General features: G+C 40.5%; 1 protein-coding gene across 1 annotated transcript in view; it reads right to left on the bottom strand.

Annotated features, from left to right (window-relative positions):
• Window positions 1–27,425, bottom strand: part of DOCK9 (dedicator of cytokinesis 9) — a 719,745-nt gene that overhangs the window by 93,483 nt on the left and 598,837 nt on the right. The window contains 2 exon segments of the mRNA XM_030201354.1: window positions 7,273–7,379; window positions 22,844–22,901. Of these exon segments, the coding sequence (XP_030057214.1) occupies window positions 7,273–7,379; window positions 22,844–22,901 (165 nt within the window).

The following is a 27,425-nucleotide window of genomic DNA, read 5'->3' as shown; positions in this document are numbered from 1 at the left end:
AATAGACAGGAGTGGAACTGAACAAAGCAAGTCTATGGTAAGTAAGGAAGCCCATTGGTTAATCTCTGATTCCACTCCCCAAAGCAGCCGTCATTCCTATACATTCAAAAAAAAAAAAAAAGGAAACCTAGGAGCTGTTTCTCATTGCCGTTTTTACAGCTTTTTCCACTGGACAAAAGGAGGGGGGAGACACACAGACCCTGCAAGTGGGAGGGGGGAGGGGGACCTTGCAACTGGGAAAAAGGGAGGATGGGAGGAGGGGGAACCTGCAACTGGGAGGGAGGGAGGGAGGGGGGGACACTCCTGCAAATGGGAGACATACCGGTGGGGGGGGGGGGGGATGACCCTGGAACTAGGAGATAGGGGGGACCCTGGCACATATTCTCATTCTCACACACACACTCACACCCAGTCTCACTCTCTCACACACTTGCACATTCACACTCTCTCATACACACTCCAAGGAAAACCTTGCTAGCGCCAGTTTCCTTTAAAACAGAAACGGGCCTTTTTTACTAGTTATATAATAAATAATTCTCACCTCCAACATTCTGAGGCTGCCTGGAACCGTGGAAAAGGAAAGTGGAGTAGATAAAAGTGACATCATTCCTGAAGTGCCACTGATTGGCTGCTATGGCATGCTGCAGAACGTTCAATAGACAGGAGTGGAAGTGAACAAAGCAAGTCTATGGTAAGCAAGGAAGCCAATTGGTTAATCTCTGATTCCACTCCCCAAAGCAGTCGTCATTCCTATACACAAAAAAAAGGAAACCTAGGAGCTGCTTCTCATTGCCGTCTTTACAGCTGTTTCCACTGGACAAAAGGAGGGGGGAGACACACAGACCCTGTAACTGGGAGGGGGGACCCTGCAACTGGGAAAAAGGGAGAATGGAAGGAGGGGGGGGGGGGACCCTGCAACTGGGAGGGAGGAAGGAAGGAAGGGAGGGAGGGAGGGGGGACACCCCTGCAAATGGGAGACATACCGGGGGGGGGGGGGCAACCCTGGAACTGGGAGAGAGGGGGGACCCTGGCACATACTCTCATTCTCACACACACACTCACACCCAGTCTCACTCTGTCTCTGTCACACACACACACACTCTCGCACATTCACACTCTCTCAAACACACACTCCGAGGAAAACCTTGCTAGCGCCCGTTTCCTTTAAAACAGAAACGGGCCTTTTTTTACTAGTAACTCCATAATGAGACAGACTGGGCAAAAAAGGAATTCATGGGAGAGTAGCAAGGCGAAATCTGCCGCTATCCAAGAGTATCAATGTTTATTGCAAAAATACACCTGGATGATCCCCAAGTCTTTTGGGATAATGTTGTATGGACAGATGAGTCAAAAGTAGAACTTCTTTGGACAACAAAGGTCCCATTATGTCTGGCTTAAATCAAATGCAGCATTCGCAGTAAGAAAATCATACCAAGAGTCAAACATTCAAGCCTGGATAGAAGCTCTGGAGGAGTGGCAGAAACTTGTGCCAGACTCTCCTCTAAATAGGGAAGCTTCTTTAAACCTGGGGTTTAGGTTCCCACACTGGCTCCACGCTGTATATGAATTATGGACTACTTATAGGAGATGGAAATCTCTCAGAACCAGCTGAGAGACTTGCAGTTGGAGAACACTGTCAAGAGTTACCACAAGTGTTGCATCCATACTACCAGCAAGATCTTTGAGATTTGAGGCTAAATGGACAAATTTTTCTTCAAGGAATGGAAGCAGCAAGATGTCCTCCAGGATTAGTTGCATTTAAATGGCAGAAACTGCTAACATTTTCAAACTTTTGCAATCTGGGGCCATGGTTTGAGCTCAAGAAGTGCTGTCATGAAACTTACCATCATTAACAAGAGCAGGGGTCTTCAAGATTGTCACCTGAAGGGCTATATAGGGCATTTCAAATCATTAAGAGGATCATGTGGGTGAGGGTCCCCCTTGAAGAAGAGTTTGCTGAGTGGTGCAGAGTAAGGGGAAATACATCTGATATTTTCATTGATTTCAAACGCTGGGAAGGAGGGAGACAAGGGGCAAGATTCTCAGGGATGAGGCAAATAAACCCTGCCCCTTGCTATTCTCATTTAGTCATTATCTATTGTCTGGGGGAGCAGGAGGTAGGTGGATAATGGGTTCTGTGTGGCACATTCTTTTCCACTCAACACCCTACTAATCCTTTCATTCACCTGTTTGATCCTCTCTCCTGCCATTCTGCATTCTTGCTCCTTCTTCCTTTCCTTTGTCTTCTTATTCCTCTCTTTTCTCACTCCTTCTTCTCTACCTCCTTCCCTTAGTTCTGCAGTATCAGAGCAATGTGTACCCAAACACTTTCCTAAAAATATATCATTGAAGGCAGGGATTACCTGCACACCCCGGTCTTGCAGTCTTGAGTTGACGCCTTTGGTTTATGCTGTCTCTCTGATATTTTCTCCCAAACGGAGTTCTTTGGGCAATTTAATTTGTTCAGGTTTTGCTTGAATATTTATCCGACCTCTGAAGCAGGTGTTTGATTGTGCCGAAACACGGACCGTGTCAGGTCCTCTTGCCCAAGTAGTTAATAAAGCATCTTTTAAGCACAATTTCCTGTGTTGGATTGCCTGTTTGCTAGCCTCTACTTTTGTTTGATTGTACTGTCTTACCTGGAGGTATTCCTGCTTACTGCAGCAGACAAAAGACCTGCACGGTCCATCCAGGCTGCTGAACAAGGTGGCCAGAGCCGTGCCTGCCACTGTTCCCTCTAAGCTGAGTGGCAGTCCTCCACCTATGGTCCTGCGCACGTGTGTGTGAGTGTGCATGCGCTGTTTTGCTATCACGTTTTCAAAAACTGAGGAACAGGCAAATTCTGCAGGACACCAGGGAACCTGCCTGTCACTAGACATTTAAAACACAATATTGAAGCACTGCTCCCTACTGGCATCAATGCAGTTGGAGGACTCTGCTCAGCTTAGAGAGAACAGGGCTGTTTGCCACTGTGTGTGGGCCCCAGCCACCCACATTTAAATACTGCTTGTTATGTCTCTACCATGCCAACCACATAGGCAGCCAAACATGATAGGGATGACATATGGTTATAACCAAGACTCCCAAGCATTGCTGACAGCAATCAACTTACAAGTCAAGATGTCTTCCCCCCCCCCTCCCCCACGAGCTGCACAGCACCCTCACTTGCAGCATTTGACAATGAAATGATCTACAACAGTGCAGTTGTTGAAGCTTCACCTGCATTTTGTGGGACATGGACAGTAGAAGTCTGTGCAGTATTGGCTTTGGTTCCAATGCAGGAGCTGGTGAAGCAGGATATACCTGCCCAAAAACACACTCAGGAGCCAAAGGTACTCACACATTCTTGATGTTACAGCCCTGGAACAGGGACAACATACCCCATAACAATATAAGAGTAGCCATACTGGGTCAGACCAATGGTCCATCTAGCCCTGTATCCTGTTTCTGACAGTGCCAAGCCAGGTCACAAGTACCTGGCAGAAACCCAATCCCAGGCAAGCAGCTGTCTGTCTTAATAGCAGACTATGGACATTTCCTCCAGGAACCTGTCCAAACCTTTTTTAAACCCAGATATGCTAACTGCTCCACCCCCCCCCCCCCCCAAAAAAAAAAAAGAAATCTGCATCATCAAGCGTAGGGGGCATCTTTTCCTTCCTCTTGTAATCATGTTGCCCAGTCAATGACATCTGCAAGCTGTGGATAAACTGTGATCACAGGGATCCAAATGAGGGCTCACCAGAGATATATAAACAGGCACTATCACCTCCTTTTTCCCTGTTAGCCATTCTTCAGCTTGAAGAGATGGCTGAAGGGAGATATGATACAGGTCTATAAAATACTGAGTGGAGTGGAATGGGTAGATATGAATCACCTGTTTACTCTTTCCAAAAATACAAAGACTAGGGAGCATGCAATGAAGCTACTAAGTAGTAAATTTAAAACAACTGGAGAAAATAATTCTTTACTCAACATGTAACTATACTTTGGAATTAATTGCCAGAGAATGTGGTAAAAGCATTAAGTCTGTTTTACTCGTTTGGGATTTTGCCAGGTACCTGTGACCTGGATTGGCCACTATTGGAAACGGATACTAGGCTTGATGGACCTTCAGTCCGTCTCACTATGGCAACACACATGTTCTTCCTATGCACTTCCCTGGCTTCCTGTCACCTTTTCTACCTGTTAAACCACTTTAAGATCATATGATCATATCCAGGTCCCGCTCTTTAGTGTGTAAAAGCACTATGAATTAGTGTTTAAGTTCATTTGAACATTTTGCAATTAATAGCTATATTAGTGATGGGGTTGTTACAAGGGCCAGAACAACAGAACCCTGATTTTATTATCTTCATACTATTGAGCATGACTAAGCAAAAGGCAGATTTGAAAGATTTCATCCTCTATTATTTTCTTGGGAATGAAACAGAAATCTAAACAAGTCAAAACAGTTCTCCTATACTTGCCAACTGAAATTATTTCACATTTTCTTGCTGTACGACTGCATGCAAGTGTTTCTCTGTTCTAAGATGCTCCTTCTCTTTTCCATTACAAGAATCAGAGTTACCCATGAAGTATAGAACAAACTTTCATTCCATCTTAGGTCCAGGTTTTGTACAACTGCTAATAAGTCTCCGCCTCAAACCTCAGAGCTGTAAATTATGGATCCTCTAGAATTTCAAGGTAATTTTCTTCACAGCCACCAACTACAATTATCATTTCTATAGTGTTACTAGACATATGCAGCACTGTACAAATATATATGAAGGCTTGTACCTTCTTTAAAGGTCATATATTTTTTTTTTATGTATTAGGATTTATTTACCGCCTTTTTGAAGGAATTCACTCAAGGCACTGTAGTCAAGTCAGGATAGCATACAGGACAAAAATATATTGTTTTTTTTTGTTTGGGCACCTAGAAAGAGCATGATGGGCTGATTGTCCTATGAACCAGAGCTCCTTTGGTGCTGACAGCATACCATTGCAGAACCTGACTCAGATTACAAATATAAACCATTTTTTTAAGCATTCAGGTGTTTGCTTCCTGGCATCATCTTTTCTTGATTCTTTAGAGAAAAGTGATGGATCTGGGGATCAGAGAAGCTCTAATCTTTGGCACAGGCATTCTGAGAAAATCAGATTATATGAGCACCACAGAAGGACAAAACTGCTGAGCTACAAATTCATTGCCTGTTCTTTAGATAAGGTAGAAAAAGGACTATAAACCTGACACGTGAGAATGTTGTTTATGCTGTGTCAACTACTTAAGACAGTATCTAGGTACAGAGTTTAGAAATGATTGCGTCAAGTAAGATATTGTGTCCTCCTCTATTCATATGAAAGTAGCTATAAACTAGAATCTTGAAAATACTAACATTAGCTTCTTGACTGTTTCAACTGTCCCACACTCATGGTTCTCCTTTTCTTATTTGACTGCAGCTGCACCTAATAGTTTAAAACTTTTTAGTAAGTATCGTCATGCTGTACTCTTGCTTTACAAGTAGTAATGCGATAATTGAATGGACTCAAAAGAAATTAGCACAGCAAACCCCGAGTTACTCAAGACTGTGCAAAAGTCGGGTGTTTTAACAACTTAATTACCTACAAGTATTTGTTTTATGTTCTACAGCATCTAGTTACGAATTATGTTTTTGTTTATATAACTGACTGTTTTATTGATATTAGTTAACTTAAGATTGCTTTAATAGCTGCTGTCCATTGTCTTATAGCCTTTTTGAGAAAAAGTTTATTGTATTTATAACTTCCCTATGAGGGTAGTTTTAGAACTAGCTGCATACCTGTGATCTTTGTACCAATTGATTATTCTCTGTTAGGGTGTATTTTGTACTAGCCTTGGGCAATTTAGTAAGGCAGATAAATCAAAGCAAATAAACAAAATTTCCAAAGTGAAAACATCAAACAAAAGTGTGACGCAAATACCAGGGACCTTTATTATAGCAACACACAGAAGGGCCCAACACAGCCGTGTTTCGGCGTGCGAGCCTGCCTCAGGGGTCAACAAGCCATGTTGGGTCCTTCTATGTGTTGCTACAATAAAGGTCCTTGAATACTGGATATCCTCTTGGTATTCGCCTCACTCTTTTGTTTGGTGTTTACTCTTCCTGAGGATTTTGTCTCCTTCCTCTTCCTTTTTTTCTCAAAGTGAAAGCATCCTATATTTATACTTTTAAAACTGTCTAAGGAAAAAGTATCCCCAGAAATTTGTGCCTATTTTATCTGTAATTATTTAATGCATGTATAAGCACATGCAATATCATACAGCATGTGTGCTTTTACCCATACACAGGGTAGACAATTTTTAATCTCAGCAAGTGATATGCTTAAAAAATATTTCGGTGAGGTATTGGGGATCCCAATAGAGGGATATTCCCCTATAACACGGACCCAATATCTCACTGGAGTTGTGAAACCATCTAAAGAGCACCCTCAGGCTATTTCAAGTTTGAATTTGACTGAATTTCTTGAAAACTCTCTGGAACTTATTACAGAGAGAACGACATTGCTAGTGACCTTCGCTCTTGAACTAGATAGAAATAATATTCTCTAAGATTATATTTTCGCCATCTAAATGACTTATTTCTAGGGCAAAAAATTCAGATTTCCCCCGACATGGCTAGGAATACGCAAAAAAGGAGGAAAGAATTTCTATTGTATAAATCTAGAGTTCTTACTTAGGGTGCTACTTTTTTGTTAAAATTTCCTTGCAAATGTTGTTACTTTCGAATTGAATAACTATATATTTTTTACCCCTTCTAAATTACTAGAATTCATTTCATCTAAGGAAAATGTTGAATCACCTGATGTTTTGCCTCCCTAGTTAGAGTGCGGTTACGTTGGCTGTAGAGATCTGCTCTGTCCCTTCCGTTAAAGTAATTTGGCTTATTATTATAGGCTTTTTCTTTTAAGTAATTTCCTAGTATCTTGATTCAACTTATTGGGGACATATGTAAATCTATTATTTCTTACTTTAAACCAATATTTGTTATAAGTATTTTTTTTCTGCTTTTTCTATTAATTTCTGATATTTCCTATATTTATGTCATAAGATGTAAATGTAAACTTATAAAGAATTAAAAAAAAAAAGAAAAAAAGAAATATAATCTTCTTGTGAAACATCTACTTCCTATCCTTAAAATGTAAATAGGAGTTTGAGAAAGTACTGTGAAAAAGTAAAGATGTATACTAGTGACAGGCTAATAAAGAACATGTGAGACTAAGAATCAGAGAAGCAATTGTAAATTAGAAACTCACTTCATTAAAATGAACATCCTGCATCCCAACATCCTCCATCATCGAAGCCTCTTCGTCTATATTGGGTGTGATTACTCTGAAGGTTGTGCATCCTTGCCTAAACATTCCTAATAAAGTTAATTAAAAAAACATATTTAGAAAAATATAAGCACAACATTTTTATCTTTCATAATATATATTTATAAGCATGTTCCAAATTAATAAATAAAATAACTAGTTTCACAAAAAGATACTGTTTCCAGAGACCTGCAGTTCTTGGTTAAAACCCAGACTGGTGGAGCAAGAGCATTCAGCACTGACAGTGTAGGCTAATGACAGGGTGGCCACTAGGCCATAATGGGGGAGTGGAGGAAGCACTCTGCTTGCTGGTGCGCTGCCTTCTAGTTCTCCACACCCTACCTCTTATTTATTGTGCTGACCAGTTTTATCAGCAGCAAAAGGGTGAGAAATAGTGTTTTTGGTTCTTGCAGCATCCACAACGCAGGCAGGAACAAAGAGCAAGAGATTTTGCTTGTAAGGATGTGAGGGGGAGATAAAGAGTTAGAAGGGGGGAATATTGAGAGAAGACAGAAAGAGATATCATGGAGAGGGAGGGGATGGGGAACCAGCGAGAAAACAGAGCAAGAGACGGTGGAAGCACAGAAATGAGAACGTAAGATTGAATGTGAGATTGTGGAAGTAGAGTGAAGATAATAAATGAGGGCAGGATACAGAAAAGAGACAGCCACTGATTGTGATTGTGAGGGGGATATCAAAAGTATGGGGAACAAAAATATGAGTGAGTGTGTGAACAAAAAGCAGGATAGGAAGAGAGGAGCAAACAAGAGAGCAAAAATGGGGAGAGAGAATGGGAGAATTGGAATTGATCAAGAGTGAGGAGGAGAGCATAAGTGGGGCGCGAATAGTGGGAAGAGGAGAGTACAAAATTGGGGGAGGGGAAAAGAAAAGGAAAAGTGGAGGATAATAAATGAGGGCAGGATACAGAAGAGAGACAGCCACTGATTGTGTTTGTGAGGGGGATATCAAACGTATGGGGAACAAAAATATGAGTGAGTTTGTGAACAAAAAGCAGGATAGGAAGAGAGGAGCAAACAAGAGAGCAAAAATGGGGAGAGAGAATGGGAGATTGGGAATTGATCAAGAGTGAGGAGGAGAGCATAAGTGGGGCGCGAATAGTGGGAAGAGGAGAGGATATAATTGGGGGAGGGGAAAAGAAAAGGAAAAGTGGAGGATGTGAAGAATGGGAAAGGAGTGAGAGGGAGAAAGGACAACGTATTGTAGGTAATACAGATGAGAGGACCCAGAATTGGAGAGGGGGAAGGAGGTGGTACTGTGAAAGGAGAGCAGAAAGGAAAAGAACAAAGAAAAACGGGAAGAGGGGAGAGACAAAGAAGGAAACATTAAGTATCTGTTGACGGAAAGAGAGAAAGAAAAAAAAATGAACAGAAAAAAAACACACTAGAAAACCAGCCCCCTCCCCCCCCCAAAAAAAAAAGACACCACAAGAGTAGACTGAGAACAGATGTCAAGCTAGTGACACCAAAGGTTGGTAGCACTTAGCTGATATAATTTTAAGTCCAATTAAGACAATTTTAAGTAGAAAGCAGTCCTGGGGAGGAAGACAGAAATTCTATAGTGTCCTCCCTCCTCCCCCCCCCAGTTTTCAGTCTACCCAAACAAGTCACCAGCTGCCCATCACCATGTCTATAAATTATGAAAACATGGCTAGATGGTAGGTGCATTCAATTGCCTTATTGTGGAGTGAAGAAAAGTAACAGCATTCAACAAAGCATGGAATAAAAAGCCCAGTAGATCCTCAATTGTAAGAAGAGAAGCTAGAGATCAACTGGGGTCCACAGCACTGTAAGAAGAAGTAAGCAAGGAAGATTACATGGACCTTACACAGTTCTTATTGTCATGCTACATGTTTGTAATGTGGAAGTGTGTTATAGATGGCGGACTCAGTATTAGCAACCACGATACATAGCAAATCATTCTATGCTGTCAAGAAAGACCTGATAGATGGATTTGCCTTCTGAGCATCCATCCTTATAATTTTCATGTATTGTCAGCATCACTTACACTATATACAAACAGCGGATAAGCACAATCATACAGTGTCTTCTACCACCCAGAAGTATTCCAACTGCAATGATCAACTGGAAAATGGGAAATTTTGGACTTAGCAGATGTAGTACTATTTACTGACATATCTGTTATTAGTTGAAGCATTTACTTATCTGGTTTTAGGATTTTATGATTAATTGTATTTGTTTTATGTTTTTTTGTAACCTGTTCTGTGCTTTACTAGAACAGGCTAAATATTGAAATAAATGAGTGACCTGAGCCAGATTCCTGGCTCTGATTGAATCCTTTTGGTCATGTGATTGCATTTTTGAAAACATTAAAAATCCTCTTATTTTTTATGTACCACTTGAACTCCTTAGATATACCATCTTTATGTTGAGCCAGTAAGGTAGTGCACAAGGGCCACAACCTAGTCGGGTTTTCAAGTTCTGTACAATGAATATGCATGAGATGGATTTGCATGTACTGCTTCCATTGTATGCAATTAGCCTAACGCACATTTGTTGTGCAAATCTTGAAAACCCAACTGGGTTTTGGGGCCCTCGATGACAATGGTTGCCCACCCCTGAGGTACAATACAAATAAAAAAATTAAAATACATAAACAGTGCATAATAAAAATCAGTATTTAAATCAGTGATGACTGTTCTTTTTAAGATCTTATACATATTTAGTAGATTTGAGCCTTACTGTCCAGCATGGCCTCAGAAATTCCTTAAAGTCCTGCAAAGGCAAAACAATGGCCATACTAGAGAATAAGTTTCTGGGTCTTTACCAGCACTGACACTTATTCTTGGGGTAAGTCTATTTTACTTGAAGCTTTTATGAATTCTCTTGAAACTTAGTTTCAAGTGTTTTTGCCATAGAATGATTAAAAAGCACTGCCTTGATTTATACTGTTATAGCACATGGCAAATATATATGCCCGTTCCACTCTTTGCCAAGTAGACATACACTTTACTGAATGTGCTCCTCTGGAACCTTTAGACTAATTTATATTTCATTCGTCCTTAGGATTTAAAATTTTTGCCTCCTGCTATTGCTTCCTCAAGTATTACCAGGTTATTAAGTAATCTGATTATTCAAAGTCTACCAATGTTTTGAGTGTACTGTACAGTACATGGAAAAGTTAAGCAATGTCAAATAATCAAGACTTTGCCATGTTAAACTATTGCTTTTTTGTTTGAAAGACCATAATACTTGTTGCTAAGAGAAATACATTTACCACATTACAATGAAGAAATAAAGATTTAAAATATCATTCCACTAAATAAAAAGTAAACTGTACTTATTAAAATTATAAATAGCACACTGTAAACAAGATTGTATAAATCTGAATGTATGCACTGAAAGTTTGTTTATAATAAGTGTAATTAAATAAAACAAAGTGCACATAGTAAAAGACCCAATTTACAAGGAGCATTAGTAAATTTAAACCTTGGCTTCCCCGGTTCTTAGCCAGCTGCTCTAACCATTAGGCCACAGGTTATTCCACTGAGATATACCTAACAGGTAACTTACTTCTTCTACTGATTCTGAGAAGCATTGGACCAAAAAAAAGTTATATAGATTAAGGCATACAGGTAGAAGTTTGACCCAAATTAGAACATATAAGAAGAATCAGTGTTTTAATAAGAAGTTGTTTACTGTTTTCCACGTGGTTACTCAAAAGAAGTTTTTTTTTTCTGAAGCCTGACCTCCTCTACAGCCCACACAAGCTTTATTTGTATTTTTCCTGTAGACTAAACAGCAACTATATAATTATGTCAAAGATCCTTGGTATTGTTTTACTAGCTCAATACTGACACCCTGCGGGCTAACTTTGTACAAGAAAGAACAGAATGCAATGCTGAAAATTCTGCAAACAATTTAAAGTGGTGTTTCAACAATGAGGGTAAAAGCATCTTCCAAAACAGACAGGCGAACCTAGTCAGGAAAGTTTTAAACTAGGATCAACAGGGGATAGGCAGAAAAAGCATTCGAGCAACTAATCCATTAAACACTTGTAGAGAAGTGGTAAAAAGAGACAACACCTGGAAAGTTATGTACACTAATAGAAACATAGAAACATGACGGCAAATAAGGGCCGAATGGCCCACCTAGTTTGTCCATCCTCAATAACCGCTAACTCCTCCTTTTATTTCCTAAGGGATCCCACATGCCTGTCCCACGCTTTCTTAACTTTGGACACAGCCCTTGTTTCCACGACTTCCACAGGGAGGCCATTTCATGCATCCACCACCCTTTCCGCGAAAGAGTATTTTCAGATTCCTCCTAAGCCTATTTCCACTTAACTTTATCCTATGCCCTCTAATTCTGGAGGTTTCGCTCATTTGAAAAATGCTCACCTCCTGTACATTAATGCCACAGAGGTATTTAAACTGCCAAAACTTAGTCCCAAATGTAGAGACAGTTATGGAAGAGGTCAGCATTAATTTAGTGGTGAAACTGCCATTGACTACTAAAGACATGTTTGTTCGAGATGCGGTTTTTAAATTGTTTTTGATAACATCCAACAATTTTTATTCATAGTTCTGTTTCAGACAATCTCCGTTTGAACCAACAGGTGCATGAGCGCCAAAACATGGCCCGTGTCAGGTCTTTTGGTTAAAGGACACTTGATTGTTCCTATCCTGAAGGCCCTTTTGTGCTTTTTTTCTGTGTTAAGGTACACAACCAACCATAAATGGGATACAATTAGACACATGGATTCAATCTATATAGGACAAAAGACAGGAATGATGCTATTACATAAAAAATACTACTAAAGCAACAGAACAGTAAAGATTATTAGGTAGTACTGTGGATTAATTTGTAAAGAGGAAATAGAACATTTATTTGGATTTTGCTCACATCATTTCATTAGAAGCTCAAGGTGAGTTACATTCAGGTACACTGGGTATTTCTCTGTCTCTGGAGGGCTCACAATCTAAGTTTGTACCTGAAGCAATGGAAGGTTAAGTGACTTGCCCAAGATCACAAGGAGCAGCAGTGGGATTTCAAATGGCCTCCTCTGGAGCTAACCACTAGGCCACTCCTCCACTCCATTTATACTGCTTGCTAAGATATACAGGCCTCGTTCACAGGCATGAAAAAATGGATAGAGATTTAAATGGAGAGTGGAGGATGTTTGGAATGCCCTCCCGCAGGAGGTGGTGGAAATGAAAACGGTAACGGAATTCAAACATGCGTGGGATAAACATAAAAGAATCCTGTTCAGAAGGAATGGATCCTCAGGAGCTTAGCCGAGATTGGGTGGTAGGGAGGCGGGGATAGTGCTGGGAAGACTTACACGGTCTGTGTCGGGGCTGGTGGTTGGGAGGCAGGGATAGTGCTGGGCAGACTTATACGGGTCTGTGCTCTGAAAAGGACAGGTACAAATCAAGGTAGGATATACACAAAAAGTAGCACATATGAGTTTATCTTGTTGGGCAGACTGGATGGACCCTGAAGGTCTTTTTCTGCCGTCATCTACTATGTTACTATGTATTAACAAAATGTTTATAAAAAGTTGTTAAATCACAAGAGGACTGTGAAAAATTGCAAGAAGACCTTACCAGACTGGGCATCCAAATGGCAGATGACATTTAATATGAACAAATGTAAAGTGATGCATGTAAGAAAGAACCCAAACTATAGCTACATGATGCAAGGTTTCACATTAGGAGTCACCACTGAGGAAAAGGATCTAGGTATCATTGTTAATGACATGCTGAAATCCTCTGTTCAGTGTGCAGCAGACACCGAACAGCAAATAGACAACAAATAGAATGTTATGAATTATTAGGAAAAGAATGGAGAACAAGACTGAGAATATTATAATGCATTTGTATCACTTCATGGTGTAACCGTACCTTGAATAGTGTGTACAATTTTGGTCATTGCAACTCAAAACAGATATAGAGGACTCAGAAAAGGTACAGAGAAGGGCAACAAAAATTATAAAGGGGATGAGACTACTTTCCTATGAGAACAGGTTAAAAAGGCTAGGGCTTTTCAGCTTGGAGAAGACATAGCTGAGGGAAGATGTGATAAAAGTCTATAAAATACTGAGTGGAGTGGAAGTGGTAGATGTGAAGTGCTTGTTTACTCTTTCCAAAAATACAAGGACTAAGGGGCACACAATGAAGCTACTAAGTAGTAAATTTAAAACATTTTGGAGAAAATATTTTTTCTCTCAATGTGTAATTAAACTCTGTAATTTGCTGTCAGAGAATGTGGTAAGAGTCATTAGCTTTGCAAGGTTTTAAAAAGTTTGGATAATTTCCTAAAAGAAAAGTCCATAAGCCATTATTAAGATGAACTTGGGAAAATCCACTATTTTTTTCTAGGATAAGCAGCATAAAATCTGTTTTATTATTTTGGTATATTGCCAGATACTTGTGACCTAAATTGGGCACTGTTAGAAACAGGATACTGTTTCTATATCGCTAATGGATATACACAGCGCTGTACACATTCTATACAGGTAGCTTCTCTGAACCTATTGGGCTCACAATCTAAGGTGTTTTTTGTATTGCAACATAAAAGCCACATTGAGCCTGCAAATAGGTGGGGAAATGTGGGATACAAATGCAGCAAATAAATAAAGTGTATTAATATATGTAACAGTGTGATAGGCCCATGTCTTTTCCTGGCTATGAGTCTTTAGAAACCGACAAAAGTGCAAGTGTACTTCCTAGAGCTGCCCACGCCAAATAAAAACCAGTATTCTGAAGAAAGTACTTTGGTAGTGCTCTATTTGAATACTGAAGTAGGCACTGGCGGTTGGTTTTTGGGAGAGGCAAAAGGAGGGGGTTTAAGTAGATTTTTCAATTTGCGAGTGCTGTCTCTTCTATACTTCTGTGATGTGTAAACTGTATTCTACTTTATCTTTTGTGTCAGAAGTAAATCTTTCATAGTGCAAGTGTTTGTTGGTCTATCCCTTGCCAGTCTTTATACTGCTTGTTTAGGTTCTTGAAAGACAGAAGAATCTTATGACCAGTTGAGAATGGAGCATAGAAACTGGGGGAAGGGGGTGGAGGAGAATGAAGGAGTCAATGGATGTGGTAGGGATATGAGTGAAAAGCTAAAAAGAGTATGACATATGAAATCAGATAGGAGGAGAGGCAAAAGTTAGAAGGAAGAGAGCTGTGAAGGGAAAGAGGAGGGGAACAGGACTGAAGAGGGGCAGGTTGGTGGCCAGGACTAGGAAAAAATAGCTTGTGAGGAAGGAGCAGGTAAAGGTGACAAAGGACAGAAGGCACAGATCTGGGAGTGAGAGTAGTCATCAGACAGACTGGAACAGCCAACTGGGATAAGTGACAAGAAGCAGCAGCACTAAGCACTGGAGAACATTATTTTGGGGGATACCTGCCAGGAGGTGAAAAATATGGCTAAGATTGTCAAAATTCAGTAACAAATTGACATATCTAGAGGATTTTGGAGTATGGAATGCTTCTGCCTAAAGCTGTATTAGGGATCCAGTATGTACAGACAAATATGAGATATCAGCTTAACTCTTCAACAAACCACAGTTGACAACACAATTCATCTATCCAGGGGGATATCTCTTGAGAGGAACTTCTGGCAATGTATATTCGGCTATCTCTTCCAGACATGCCAGTGGAACATGAGTACGAAAAGGAACCAGATTCCTCTGAATAATTTAAAGTACCTGAAATCACACCAGATTAGAGCTACCCACTCAAGACAGTGGCACAATCAGAAGGGAGCCTGAAAGGAACGCTTCAAGCACATCCCCAGAACCCAGCACACACTACTCAACCATTTGGAAGAGCTGATTCCAGAGGTACTCCAAAACAACAACCTGCACTGGCCAATTTAAACACAAAAGAGAGGTCAGGATAAGAGGCTAGAAACGTGAAAAGTTAGGGGTTTTGCATTTAGCTCATGCCTTTTTCAGTTGTAGCTCAAGGCGAGATACATTACCTTAAGAATTCTCCTGTTCCCAGAGGGCTTACATCTAAATTTGTGCCTGAGGAAATGGAGGGTTAAGTGACTTGCCCAAGATCACAAAGAGCTGCAGTAAAATTTGAACAAGACTGCCCTGCTTCTCAGCCCACTGCTCTAACCATTAGGCTAGTGAAATGTCCCTCTAAGTTGCATGGCCACACACCATTTCTTGAGCTGCCGTGCTTCCCTCCTGCTTCTCTAGACCATTAGCAGCAGCAAAACAAGCTACACTCAATGCGGGGCTGGACTCTCCATTCGTGTGGCTGCTAGTTCTACACCAGAAAAAGAAGTGATGTCAAAAGGAACAGGACAGTCAGCAGCGTAAAGGGTAAGGTGGCCCTGCAGTGAGTGTAGCTTGTTTTACAACTACTGCTGCTGCTGTCTATAAAAGCAGCAGCCATGAAGGAAAAGGAGATGAGGGGTGAGACAAGATGTGGGGAACAGAAAAGGGGCATAGACTGGATAGAGGGGGGGGGGGGGGGGGAGAGACAGCAAAAGGATACACCGTGGATCGAAAGGGGAGGGAAGAGAAAACACCCTGTGTGGAAGGAGAAAAAGAGGGCAAATACTGGATGGAAGGGGGAGGGGTGAAAGAGGGCAGAAGCTGGACAGAAGGGGGGGGGGGGGAGAAAGAGGACAGAATTAGTGACAAAGAGTTGAGGAAATCAGAAACTAGAGACTGGGAACCAAAATGACAAGACAACAAAGGTAGAAACAAGAATTGTATTTTTAGTTAGGGTAAAAGTAGTGTAATAGCTGTGTTAACAAACATTAATAAACAGAAGTATAAAATGGAAATAAGGGAATATATTTTTATTGGACTAATTTTAATACATTTTTGACTAATGTTTGGAGGCCAAAACCTCCTTCCTCAGGTCAGGATACCATAACAGCAATATACTGTCCTGACGAAGGTTGTTTTGGACTCAAAATTAATTGAAAATTGTATTTAGTCCAATAAAATGGTATATTTTCCATTTGTTGTTTTACTTTCATCTATTAATTTTTGTAATGCAGTACTTAGAATACATCCATTTTTAAATTTACATCTATATATTTTGCATAATACAGGAGAACATGCATCACTTTCTCTTTCTCTGGTGTTGCACTGTATGCAGAGTATGGCTTCTTTGGGGTTTAGTTTAATTTTGTCAACATAATCTATTTATAATTTGTAATTACTTATTCTATACTAGGTGAGGGTCCTACTTGTGCTCTGGCTTAAGAATTCCAATAGGTTTACTGATATTCTAGTGCCCACTGCAGTGTTAAGAGCAACTGGTCCAGCAACTGACAAGAGGGGGAACCATTTTGGATCTGGTCCTTAGCGGTGTGCAGGGCACAGTGTGAAAGGTGGTGGTGTTGGGTCCCTGGGAAACACTGATCATAACATGATCAAGTTTGAGCTACTATCTGGGCAGAACCCGCAAAGGAAACCTACTGTGGCTGCATTTAATTTTCAAAAAGATGACTATAATCAAATGAGGAAAATGGTTAAAAGGAAGCTAAAAGGATCAGCTGCTAAGGTTAGGACACTATTCAAAAATACCATCTTACATAAGTACATTAAGTATTGCCATACTGGGAAAGACCAAAGGGTCCATCAAGCCCAGCATCCTGTTTCCAACAGTGGCCAATCCAGGTCACAAATACCTGGCAAGATCCCAAAAAAGTACAAAACATTTTATACTGCTAATCCCAGAAATACTGGATTTTCTCCAAGTCCATTTAATAATGGTCTATGGACTTTTCCTTTAGGAAGCTGTCCAAACCTTTTTTAAACTCCATTAACCGCCTTTACCACATTCTCTGGCAATGAATTCCAGAGTTTAATTACATGTTGAGTGAAGAAAAAGTTTCTACGATTCGTTTTAAATTTACTACATTGTAGATTCATCGCATGCCCCCTAGTATTTTTGGAAATCATAAACGGATGCTTCACATCTACCCATTCAACTTCACTCATTATTTTATAGACCTCTATTATATCTCCTTTCAGCCGTCTTTTCTCCAAGCTGAAGAGCCCTAGCCACTTTAGCCTTTCCTCATCGGGAAGTCATCCCATCCCCTTTATCATTTTCGTTGCCCTTCTCTGTACCTTTTCAAATTCCACTATATCTTTTTTGAGATGCGGCGGCCAGAATTGAACACAATATTCGAGGTGTGGTTGCACCGTGGAGTGATACAAAGGCATTATTTATTTATTTATTTGTTACATTTGTATCCCACATTATCCCACCTCTTTGCAGGCTCAATGTGGCTTACAATTCGTCATGGATACTGAAATAGAAGAGAGTATACATTTGGTTTTACAGAGTGTTTTGGGTTACATGAAGATGAAATACATGATAGTGTAAAAGCAAAAGGCATTATAAGATAATGCTGGATGTATTAAGGGTTGTACAGTTACATGTGTTGATCATTGTGATATATCTTATCAAAGAGATAAGTTTTTAATGCTTTACGGAAGTTGGTCAATTCATAGACTGTTTTCAGGTGACGTGGCAACGCGTTCCAGAACTGCGTACTCATGTAGGAGAAGGTAGATGAGTGCATTAGTTTGTATTTCAGGCCTTTGCACTTAGGAGGATGAAGACTGAGGAATGTGCGAGATTTTTTTGCGTTCCTGGGTGGCAGTTCTATTAGGTCCGACATGTAAGCTGGGGCGTCACCATGGATGATTTTATGGATTAGGGTGCAAAGCTTGAATGTGATCCGTTCTTTAAGTGGGAGCCAGTGTAGTTTTTCACGTAGACGTTTCGCGCTTTCGTATTTTGATTTGCCGAATATTAGTCTGGCTGCCGTGTTCTGGGCAGTCTGGAGTTTTTTTTAAGTATTTGCTCTTTGCAACCAGCGTAAAGTGAATTACAATAGTCCAGATGACTGAGTACTAGTGACTGTACCAGATTGCGGAAGACAGTCCTTGGAAAGTATGGTTTGATTCTTTTTAGTTTCCATATTGAGTGAAACATCTTTTTAGTTATGTTTTTCGCATGGTTCTCAAGTGTCAGGTGTCGATCTATAGTGACTCCAAGAATTTTTAGGGTGTTCGAGACTGGTAGATTTAGTTTAGGTGTGTTGATGGTGGTAAATTTGTTCTTATTGTATTGTGAGGTGAGTACTAGGCATTGGGTTTTTTCTGCATTGAGTTTCAGCTGAAATGCATCTGCCCAGGAATTCATGATATGTAGGCTTTGCTTGATTTCGTTGGAGATTTCTCTTAGATCTTCTTTGAATGGGATGAAGATCGTTACGTCGTCAGCGTATATGAATGGATTTAAGTTCTGATTCGATAATAGTTTGGCCAAGGGTATCATCATTAGGTTGAAAATGGTCGGTGAGAGGGGGGATCCCTGTGGAACTCCGCATACAGGCGTCCATGTAGCTGAGGTGGTCGAATTTGAAGTCACTTGGTATGAGCCTGTGGCTAGGAACCCCTTAAACCACTTGAGGACTTTACCTCCGATTCCGAAGTATTTGAGGATGTGTAATAAAATTCCATGGTCAACCATGTCGAATGCGCTCGACATGTTGAATTGTAACAGTAGTATGTTATTTCCGTTTGCTATCCTCATTTTTGTTTTCCATTCCTTTCCTAAAATAACCTAACATTCTATTTGCTTCCTTAGCCGCAGCAGCACACTGAGCAGAAGGTTTCAACGTATCATCGACGACGACACCTAGATCCCTTTCTTGGTCCGTGACTCCTAACGTGGAACCTTGCATGAGGTAGCTATAGTTCGGATTCCTCTTTCCCACATGCATCACTTTGCACTTGCTCACATTAAACGTCATCTGCCATTTAGATGCCCAGTCTCCCAGTCTTGTAAGGTCCTCTTGTATTTTTTCACAATCCTCTCACTATTTAACGACTTTGAATAACTTTGTGTCATCAGCAAATTTAATTACCTCACTAGTTACTCCCATCTCTAGGTCATTTATAAATATGTTAAAAAGTAGCGGTCCCAGCACAGACCCCTGGGGAACCCCACTAACTACCCTTCTCCATTGAGAATACAGACCATTTAACCCTACTCTCTTGGAAGAAACTTGCTGCATAGACTAAAACTCACAGTAACAACTTTTTCAGGTACATCAGAAGCAGAAAGCCTGTGAGGGAATCTGTGGGATCACGAAGGAGCAAAAGAGGCACTCAGGGAGGACAAAGCTATAGCAGAGAAACTAAATGGAATTCTTTGCTTTGGTCTTTAAGGAAGAAGATGTAAGAGATCTGCCTGTAATGGAATTGGTTTTCAAGGGTGATGATGCAGAGGAACTGAAAGAAATCTCAGTGAAAAAGGAAGATGTACTGAGCCAAACTGACAAATTAATACATCCAAGGGTACTCAAAGAACTCAAGCATGAAATTGCTGATCTGCTGTTAGTAATATGTAACCTGTCGTTAAAACTGACCATAGTACCTGAAGATTGGAGGGTGGCCAATGTGATGCCGATTTTTAAAAAGGGTTCCAGGGGTGATCTGGGAAATTACAGACCGGTAAGCCTGACATCAGTGCCGGGCTAAATAGTGGAAACTATTATAAAGAATAAAATTACAGAACATGTAGACAAGCATTGTTTAATGGGACAGAGTCAGCATTGGTTCAGCCAAGGGAAGTCTTGCCTCACCAATCTGCTTCATTTCTTTGAATGTGTGGATAAACATGTGGATAAAGGTGAGTCGGTTGATGTAGTATATCTAGATTTTCAGAAAGCTTTTGATAAAGTTCCTCATGAGAGACTCCTGAAAAAATGAGAGTCATGGGATAGGAGACAGTGTTCTGGTGTGGATTAAAAACTGTTACTGAAGGGTGAACAGTGGAATACCGCAGGGATCAGTACTGGGACTGTTGCTATTTAACATATTTATAAATAATATGGAAATCAGGATGACAAGCAAGGTGATTAACAGATGACACAAAACTATTCAAGGTTAACATGAGCGGACTGTGAAATATTGCAGGAAGACCTCAGGAAATTGGAAGACTAGGCGTCCAAATGGCAGATGAAATTTAATGCAAATGCAAGTGATGCACATTGGAAAGAACAATCCGAATCATAGTTACCCGATGCTAGGGTGCACCATGGGGGTCAGCACTCAAGAAAAAGATCTAGGTGTCGTTGCAGATAATACGCTGAAATCTTCTGCCCAGTGTGCGGCGGCGACCAAGAAAGCAAACAGGATGATGGGAATTATTAGGAAAGGGATGGTAAGACCAAAAATACTATAATGCCTCTGTATCGCTCCATGGTGCGACCGCACCTTGAGTACTGCGTTCAGATCTGGTCTATCTCAAAAAAGATATAGTGGAATTAGAAAAGGTTCAAAGAAGAGCAACCAAAATGATAAAGGGGATGGAACTACTATCATACGAGGAAAGGCTAAAGAGGTTAGGGCTGTTCAGCTTGGAAGAGAGACAGATGACAGATGATGTGACTGAGGTCTACAAAAACCTGAGTGGTGTAGAATGGGTAGATGTGAATCGATATTTCACTTTCAAAAAGTATAAAGACCAGGGACACTCGAAATTACATGAAAATACTTTTAAACCAAATAGGAGGAAATACTTTTTCACTCAAAGAATAGTTAAGCTCTGGAACTCGCTGCTGGAGGATATGGTAACAGTGGTTAGCGTTATCTGGGTTTAAAAAGGGTTTATTTATTGCATTTGTATCTCATATTTTCCCACTGTATGGTAGGTTCAATGTGACTTACATATTGCTAAAAAGGCTGTTACAAAGTTTAGATTTAAAGAAGTATAGCACAATACAATAATAAAACAATCACTTAGATTGGGTTAGCATGATATATTAGCATATTAGAGAGAAAGGTTGGTGTTATTGTTTTCCATTTCTGAACATTTCGTGATGTTTGGTGTTGTAGGATTAGGCAGATCTAGAAGGGAAGGACTTCTTGACACGTTCCTGGAGGAAAAGTCTGTAGTCTGTTATTGATATGGACATGGGGGAAAATCACTGCTTGTCCTGGGATTGGTAGCATGGAATGCTGCTAATTGGGTTTCTGCCAAGTACTTGTGACCTGGATTGGCCACTGTTGGAAGCAGAATAGTGGGCTAGATGGACCATTAGTTTGACCCAGTATGGCTATTCTTATGTTCTTAAAAAAAAAAATCACACAAAACAGCAGCTGGCAAGGAGCCTTATGCGATACTATTTAGCCAGGCTTTAACAGTTCCACCCCTTCTCACGCAAACTTCCTGCCGCCATGGGGGCAGGGCTGCTAGAGTCTGGCTGAACAATAGAGCACAAGGCTGCTGTTCTGTATGTTTTTTAATTTTTTTTTTTTTTTTTTAAAGAGTGACAGCCATGGCAACAGGAAGAAGCAGTGGGAAGAGCAGGGGTTTCTTGGGGGGAGGTGGGGGGAGAGATGGCAAGAAGCACTGAATCTCCAAGTGCAGGGTAGGGAGGGGAAAGAGGCAGATGCTGGACCATGTGGGGAATATGAGGAAGAGAAAGGCACTATGTCAGTGGCAGTATCCAGGTAAGCCCTGGGCCAGCTTAATCTATGGGGCTGCTTGACATCAGAGTCTCAGGTATTTGCTGCCCATTATCACCGGTGCCCTCAACCAGTGCCCTACCTGGTCCATAGGCTAAGCCAGCCCTGCACATTTAAAAACCTCCAGGGTATGAATGGATAGGAGGCAGGCCTCTTTCAATGGAAAGGAGTTCAGGGACAAGGGATAAAAATTAAAGAGCAGATTAAGGAAATATTTTTGTATAGAAGGGCTAACAGATGCACAAAACCATCTTCCGATGGAGGAGGTAAAGGACAGTATCTGAATAAAAGCAAAGAGGTGCTCTGAAGGAAGGAGTTTTGTCATCTAATTAAAAATATTCAGTTCAGAAAAGTTTATATTCGTCTGAAAGGAATTTCCACAGTGGAGCAAAACTGATCAGCTAATCAATTCGATGCCATCGTACTGAGCAATTGCTTCCCCCTCCAACTCTGCATGCAGGTGACTGCTCCAGGTGAACATGCAAAGTTTAACAACTGGAAGGATAAAGATATATCTACATATATTTTATTTATGTATTTATTTATTGCATTTGTACCCCACATTATCCCACCTTTTTGCAGGCTCAATGTGGCTTACAGAGTATTGTTATGATGCAGTCATTATGATCTTAGATACATAAGCTGAAAGTAAATGAATAAGATGCAAGGTCATTACATGATTTTAAATACATAAGCTCAAATTAGATGAATTAGATGCAAGGTGCTAGAAAGGTGTTGTGAGAGGTGTTTTTGATGCACCTGAGTGATTTAAGGAATGATTTATTAAGGATGTCTTTCGTAGGCTTTGTTGAAGAGGTGTGTCTTCAAAGATTTGCGAAAGCTGGTTAGATCTATATATCTATCTATCTATATATATGTCTGTCTATATATATATTAATATCTTCATAGAAAAGACCAGTTGCAACAGATGATTCCTGCAAAGACAATTTAATTCCATCTATCACCTGCAGAACTAGGCAGAAAAGCAGTAAAATTAAGAGTAAAATCATACCTTTTCGAGTCAGATATTCTGCCACCAGTGCTGCTACATGGACGTAACACATAGCTGCCTAAAATGTAGAAGGCACAAAGAAAATCAGCATTGAGTATGCACCTGGGCAACTATGCTCATTTGTTGCACATGAAAGTGGGGAAAGAAAATGAGGCAAAATTAATTACATTATGGCATCAAAGCTCTTAATTGCCCTCATTTTTCTCCTACATACTAACTGTATGCCTTTCCTCTTCAAAAGGTCCTATTGAGATGTTTAAAGTAGCACTTCAGAAGAAAGACATTTTTCACATTAAAAATCAATTGTTTTTGAAATGTAATTGATGAACCATTTCCTATGTATCAGATTCAGATGATCTTAGAGCCCCTCCAGAGCCATATTGGAGAAATGCTTATTAAGCATGAATCTCCTCCAACAGAGATAGTAGATTGTTCTTGGCACAAACCAATCCATTCCCCTTTTCTTCCAAACTACAAAAGGAAATACATACATTAAACAGTTAATTCTTATGTCTAGTATGTTGAAATGTGGCTTTAAAAATGTGGTGGAGTAAAGAACAGAATACAACTATCAAACATTGCAGAATTTTCTCTCATTACTATTTTTTAAAAATTATCTTTATTAAGCTTTATAAGACAATAAAATCCCCCCCACAATATATGACCACATAGAAACATCAATTTCAAGCAACAACTCTCAACCCCTCCCCCCACCCTCAATCAACTAGCAAGGAATCCAATCTGCTAATTACAATTCACAACAAGCTCATTGCAATTTTAATGAGGTTCTAAACAGTTATTGAGATTATAACTCAGCTATTTGAGTTTATTGTATTTTGGGCAATGAGATGGCTGTAGATCGTCATGGTCGGAATTCTCCAATTTATAATCCAGCTTTTTCACCCATTAAAAAAAAAATGTTGAAATTATAAGCATGCATATTTAATGGGGTAAACCCAGAACTTATTCATTCTGTTCCCAATGACTTGTAACTATCTGGTAGCCTTATTCTTAATAAATTGAAACAAAAATCTGCCTCTTATGTACATACTAAGAAATATAAATTTGGATATAAATAGGATACTGGTCAAGTTACTCTAGCTTCCACACACAAGCAGAATAGAGCCCTTACCGAGTGTATTATGCCATTCAAGGGCAAAAGCTCAATCACTTGATAAAATATCAATAAGGATTGAAGGAGTAGCCTAATGGTTACAGCACCAACCTGACAACCAGGGAAGACTGGTTCAAATCTGGCTGCTGCCTCTTGCAATATAGGGCAAGTCACTTAACCTCCACTGCCTTAGGTACAAACTTAGATTGTAAACTCTCCAAGGACAGGGAAATACCTAGTGTAGCTGAATGCCACTCACCTTCAGCAACTACTGAAAAAGGTGAGCTAGATCCAAATTAAAATTTCACATGCCTGTTACACAGCACTGCCTGAATGTTAAGTGAAGCAGAACGGCCATATCCAAATAAGCTTGGACTTAAGGAGCGGGCAGATCTCACAGCAAGAACAGCACTAAAAGCCTGGTCTGCCACCACCAGCCTACTAAATCAAACTGAAATTCATACATGCTAGTACATCCCCCTTTTTTATCCATCAATGATGATGGTTCCTTTTTTATCCATCAATGATGATGGTTCTAAGGTGCAACCAAGTGTCGTGACAAAGCGACATAGCAGGCGTTCTCCAAAGACAGCAGGGGACTTATTCTCACATATGATATGGGTGATGTCAACCGATGTACCCAGTGTGGACACTACCCAGCCTTCTATTGCTTTAAGCTGCCTTTGGCAGCATCCCACCTCATGTGAGCAAGTGCCTTCCCGCCAAGTGTGTGTGTGCGACTAGCAGTACAATATCAAAATATTTTCTTATGCTAATGATCTCTCACTATTAGTTCCTGTAAATTCAAGCTTAGATATAACTTTTTCTAATATCAATAACTGTGTGAAGAAAATTAGAGATTGGCCTTCTCCCATCACCTGAAGCTTAATACTGACAAGACCAAGGTTTTCTGGTTCAGTTTAAATCTTTTTAATATTCCAGAGTATATTCCTTTTAATGATAGGATTCGGTTTACTGTGGAGAAGACTTCTAGAGTACTGGGGATGATATTGGATTCCTTGTTAACTAAGGAATTTCAAATTAAGACCTTTTTCAAGCTTAAACAGCTGCACTTGGTTCTCTCTTATTGTCTGTCAGTTCATTTTAAGGTGCTTGTTCAGTTACTGGTTTTATCACAGATCAATTATTGTAATTCTCTTTATTTGGGCATTACTTCAAAAATGTTACAGAAAATTCAGTTAATTTAGCAGTTCTGAATCAACTTTTTTCCTGTTTCTATTTTTTCCCCTTTTCTTTCTTCTCTTCTGCTGCAGATCCAGCACCTCTCCCTTCCCTCCTCATGAGTCCAGTGCTTCTCCCCTGCCCCTTCCTCGAGTCTGGCACTTCTTCACCTCTCCTGCCCATCGAGAAAAAAAACGTATTTCTTCGCTGGTGCTGGCAGTGGCAACAAGCTGTCTGGGCCAATCTGGCCCTTCCCCCTGATGTAACTTCTTATTTACGCACAGATGAGACGCTGCAGAGGGAAGGACCACAGGAGAGGTACTGGACTCGAGGGGGAGGGAAGGAAGAGGTACTGGACCTTCAGTGGGAGAGGAGGACACAGAGGGAAAACAGGGGGATAAAGAGCTCCTGGGCTATAAGGGGGAAAGAGAGAAAGGGGATAAGGAGTGCTGGACCATAGCGATGGAGGGGAAGGGAGATGGTGCTGGATCATAAGGGGAAAGGGTGGAGAGAGGGGGCAGGGAATTGCTGGACTACAGTGGTGGAGGGGAAAGGGAAGGAAGCAGGTTTCTGCACACCAAGTGCATCACTCTGCAATTTGGGTGCAGAAACCCGAGAGATACCGAACAGGAAGGGAGAGATTAGTACACTCGACTCAGGACTTGGGGTGTTGGTGTCAGAAGGTATGAAGTTGAAGAAACAATGTGACAAGGCTGTGGCCAGAAGGATGCTAGGCTGCATAGAGAGGGGTATAACCAGCAGAAGAAAGGAGGCATTGATGCCCCTCTACAAGTCGCTGGTGAGGCCCCACAGAGTATTGTGTTCAGTTTTGGAGGCCGTATCTTACTAAAGATGTTAAAAGACTGGAAGCAGTGCAATGAAAAGCTACAAAAATGTTATGGGATTTGCATTGCAAACTGCATGAGGAGAGACTTGCCAACCTGTACATGTATACCTTGAAGGAAAGGAGAAACAGGGGTGACATGATACAGACGATCAAATATTTGAAAAGTATTAATCTGCAAACAAATCTTTTCCAGGGACGGGAAGGTGGTAGAACTAGAGGACATGATTTGAGGTTGAAGGGGGGCAGACTCAGGAGTAACGTCAGGAAGCATTTTTTCACAGAAAGGGTGGTAGATATGTGGAATGCCCTCACGTGGGAGGTGGTGGTGATGAAAACGATAATGGAATTCAAACATGCATTGGATAAACACAAAGGAATCCTGTTTAGAAGGAATGGATCTGTCTATAATAAAGTTTTACTTCAGGCATACTGCACTATTTCCCATCCCCCATCTCTCTTTTTCTATCAGCCACATGAAGGAACTTCTGGCTGGTCACATGCTCTGATTGTGAAAATGTTGCTGAGGCAACTCAGATACCTGGTATATCCTGTTACAAAAGTTAATTACTGAGAAAAGGTATGACAAGGACCAATTGCAAGCTTCCAGCACATATGAAAGTCCCAAATACAAGCCTCCAGCCCATATGCAGCGACTATGATTGGTCCAGGGTAGAGGAGAGGTGGATGCTTACCATAGCCTATAAAACCACGCTGCAAAGGAACTTTGAAAAACCAGGCATGCTTGGAGAGAGTTTCAGATCCGTCCAATGGCCTATGGTTTTCCCCGAAGGGGTTTTACTTTCCCCCCTTCATAGAATCTAATTCTCTATAACTATGAATCTTTCTTTCATTCATTCTTTCTTTCTCTGCCTTCTCTCTGTTCTGTGACCTTTGTATGAGGAACAAACTTTTCTTCCTTCTTCATATAATTAGTCTAATTACTTATAATTACCACTGATGTTAGATTTTGTAAGTTTTGTTATAACTTTACAACTGATGTCTGATGCTGTGATGGTGGGTGAGTAACTAGACAATTAATTCTAATTCCTGTACATTTTTTCTATAATATTTGATAGAATTCATAAGTATTTTAGCGAATAGCAAATCAAAATGCACAGCCTAGTGCAGATCTACAGAATCTTAGCTGAGAATGGGTGGCAACGCTGGTAATTGGGAAGCAAAACCGGTGCTGGGCAAACTTCTATGGTCTACACTCTGTTTGTAACTGAACAGATATAGATGGGCTAGAGTGTAAATTTTAAAGGGGCTTCGATGTTAGCTTCAGAACCTTTAGTACAAGAAGAGTGCTGGGCAGACTTCTACGGTCTGTGCCCCGAAAGTGGCAAGGACAAATCAAACTCCGATATAGCCACACTGAACCTGCTAATAAGTGGGAAAGCGCGGGGTATAAGTGTTACAAATAAATAAATAAATACCAT

Source organism: Microcaecilia unicolor, chromosome 4, assembly GCF_901765095.1.
Source record: "Microcaecilia unicolor chromosome 4, aMicUni1.1, whole genome shotgun sequence".
NCBI lineage: Eukaryota > Metazoa > Chordata > Amphibia > Gymnophiona > Siphonopidae > Microcaecilia > Microcaecilia unicolor.
Note: the sequence above shows the minus strand (reverse complement) of the source record. Positions and strands in the feature narration are given on the sequence as shown.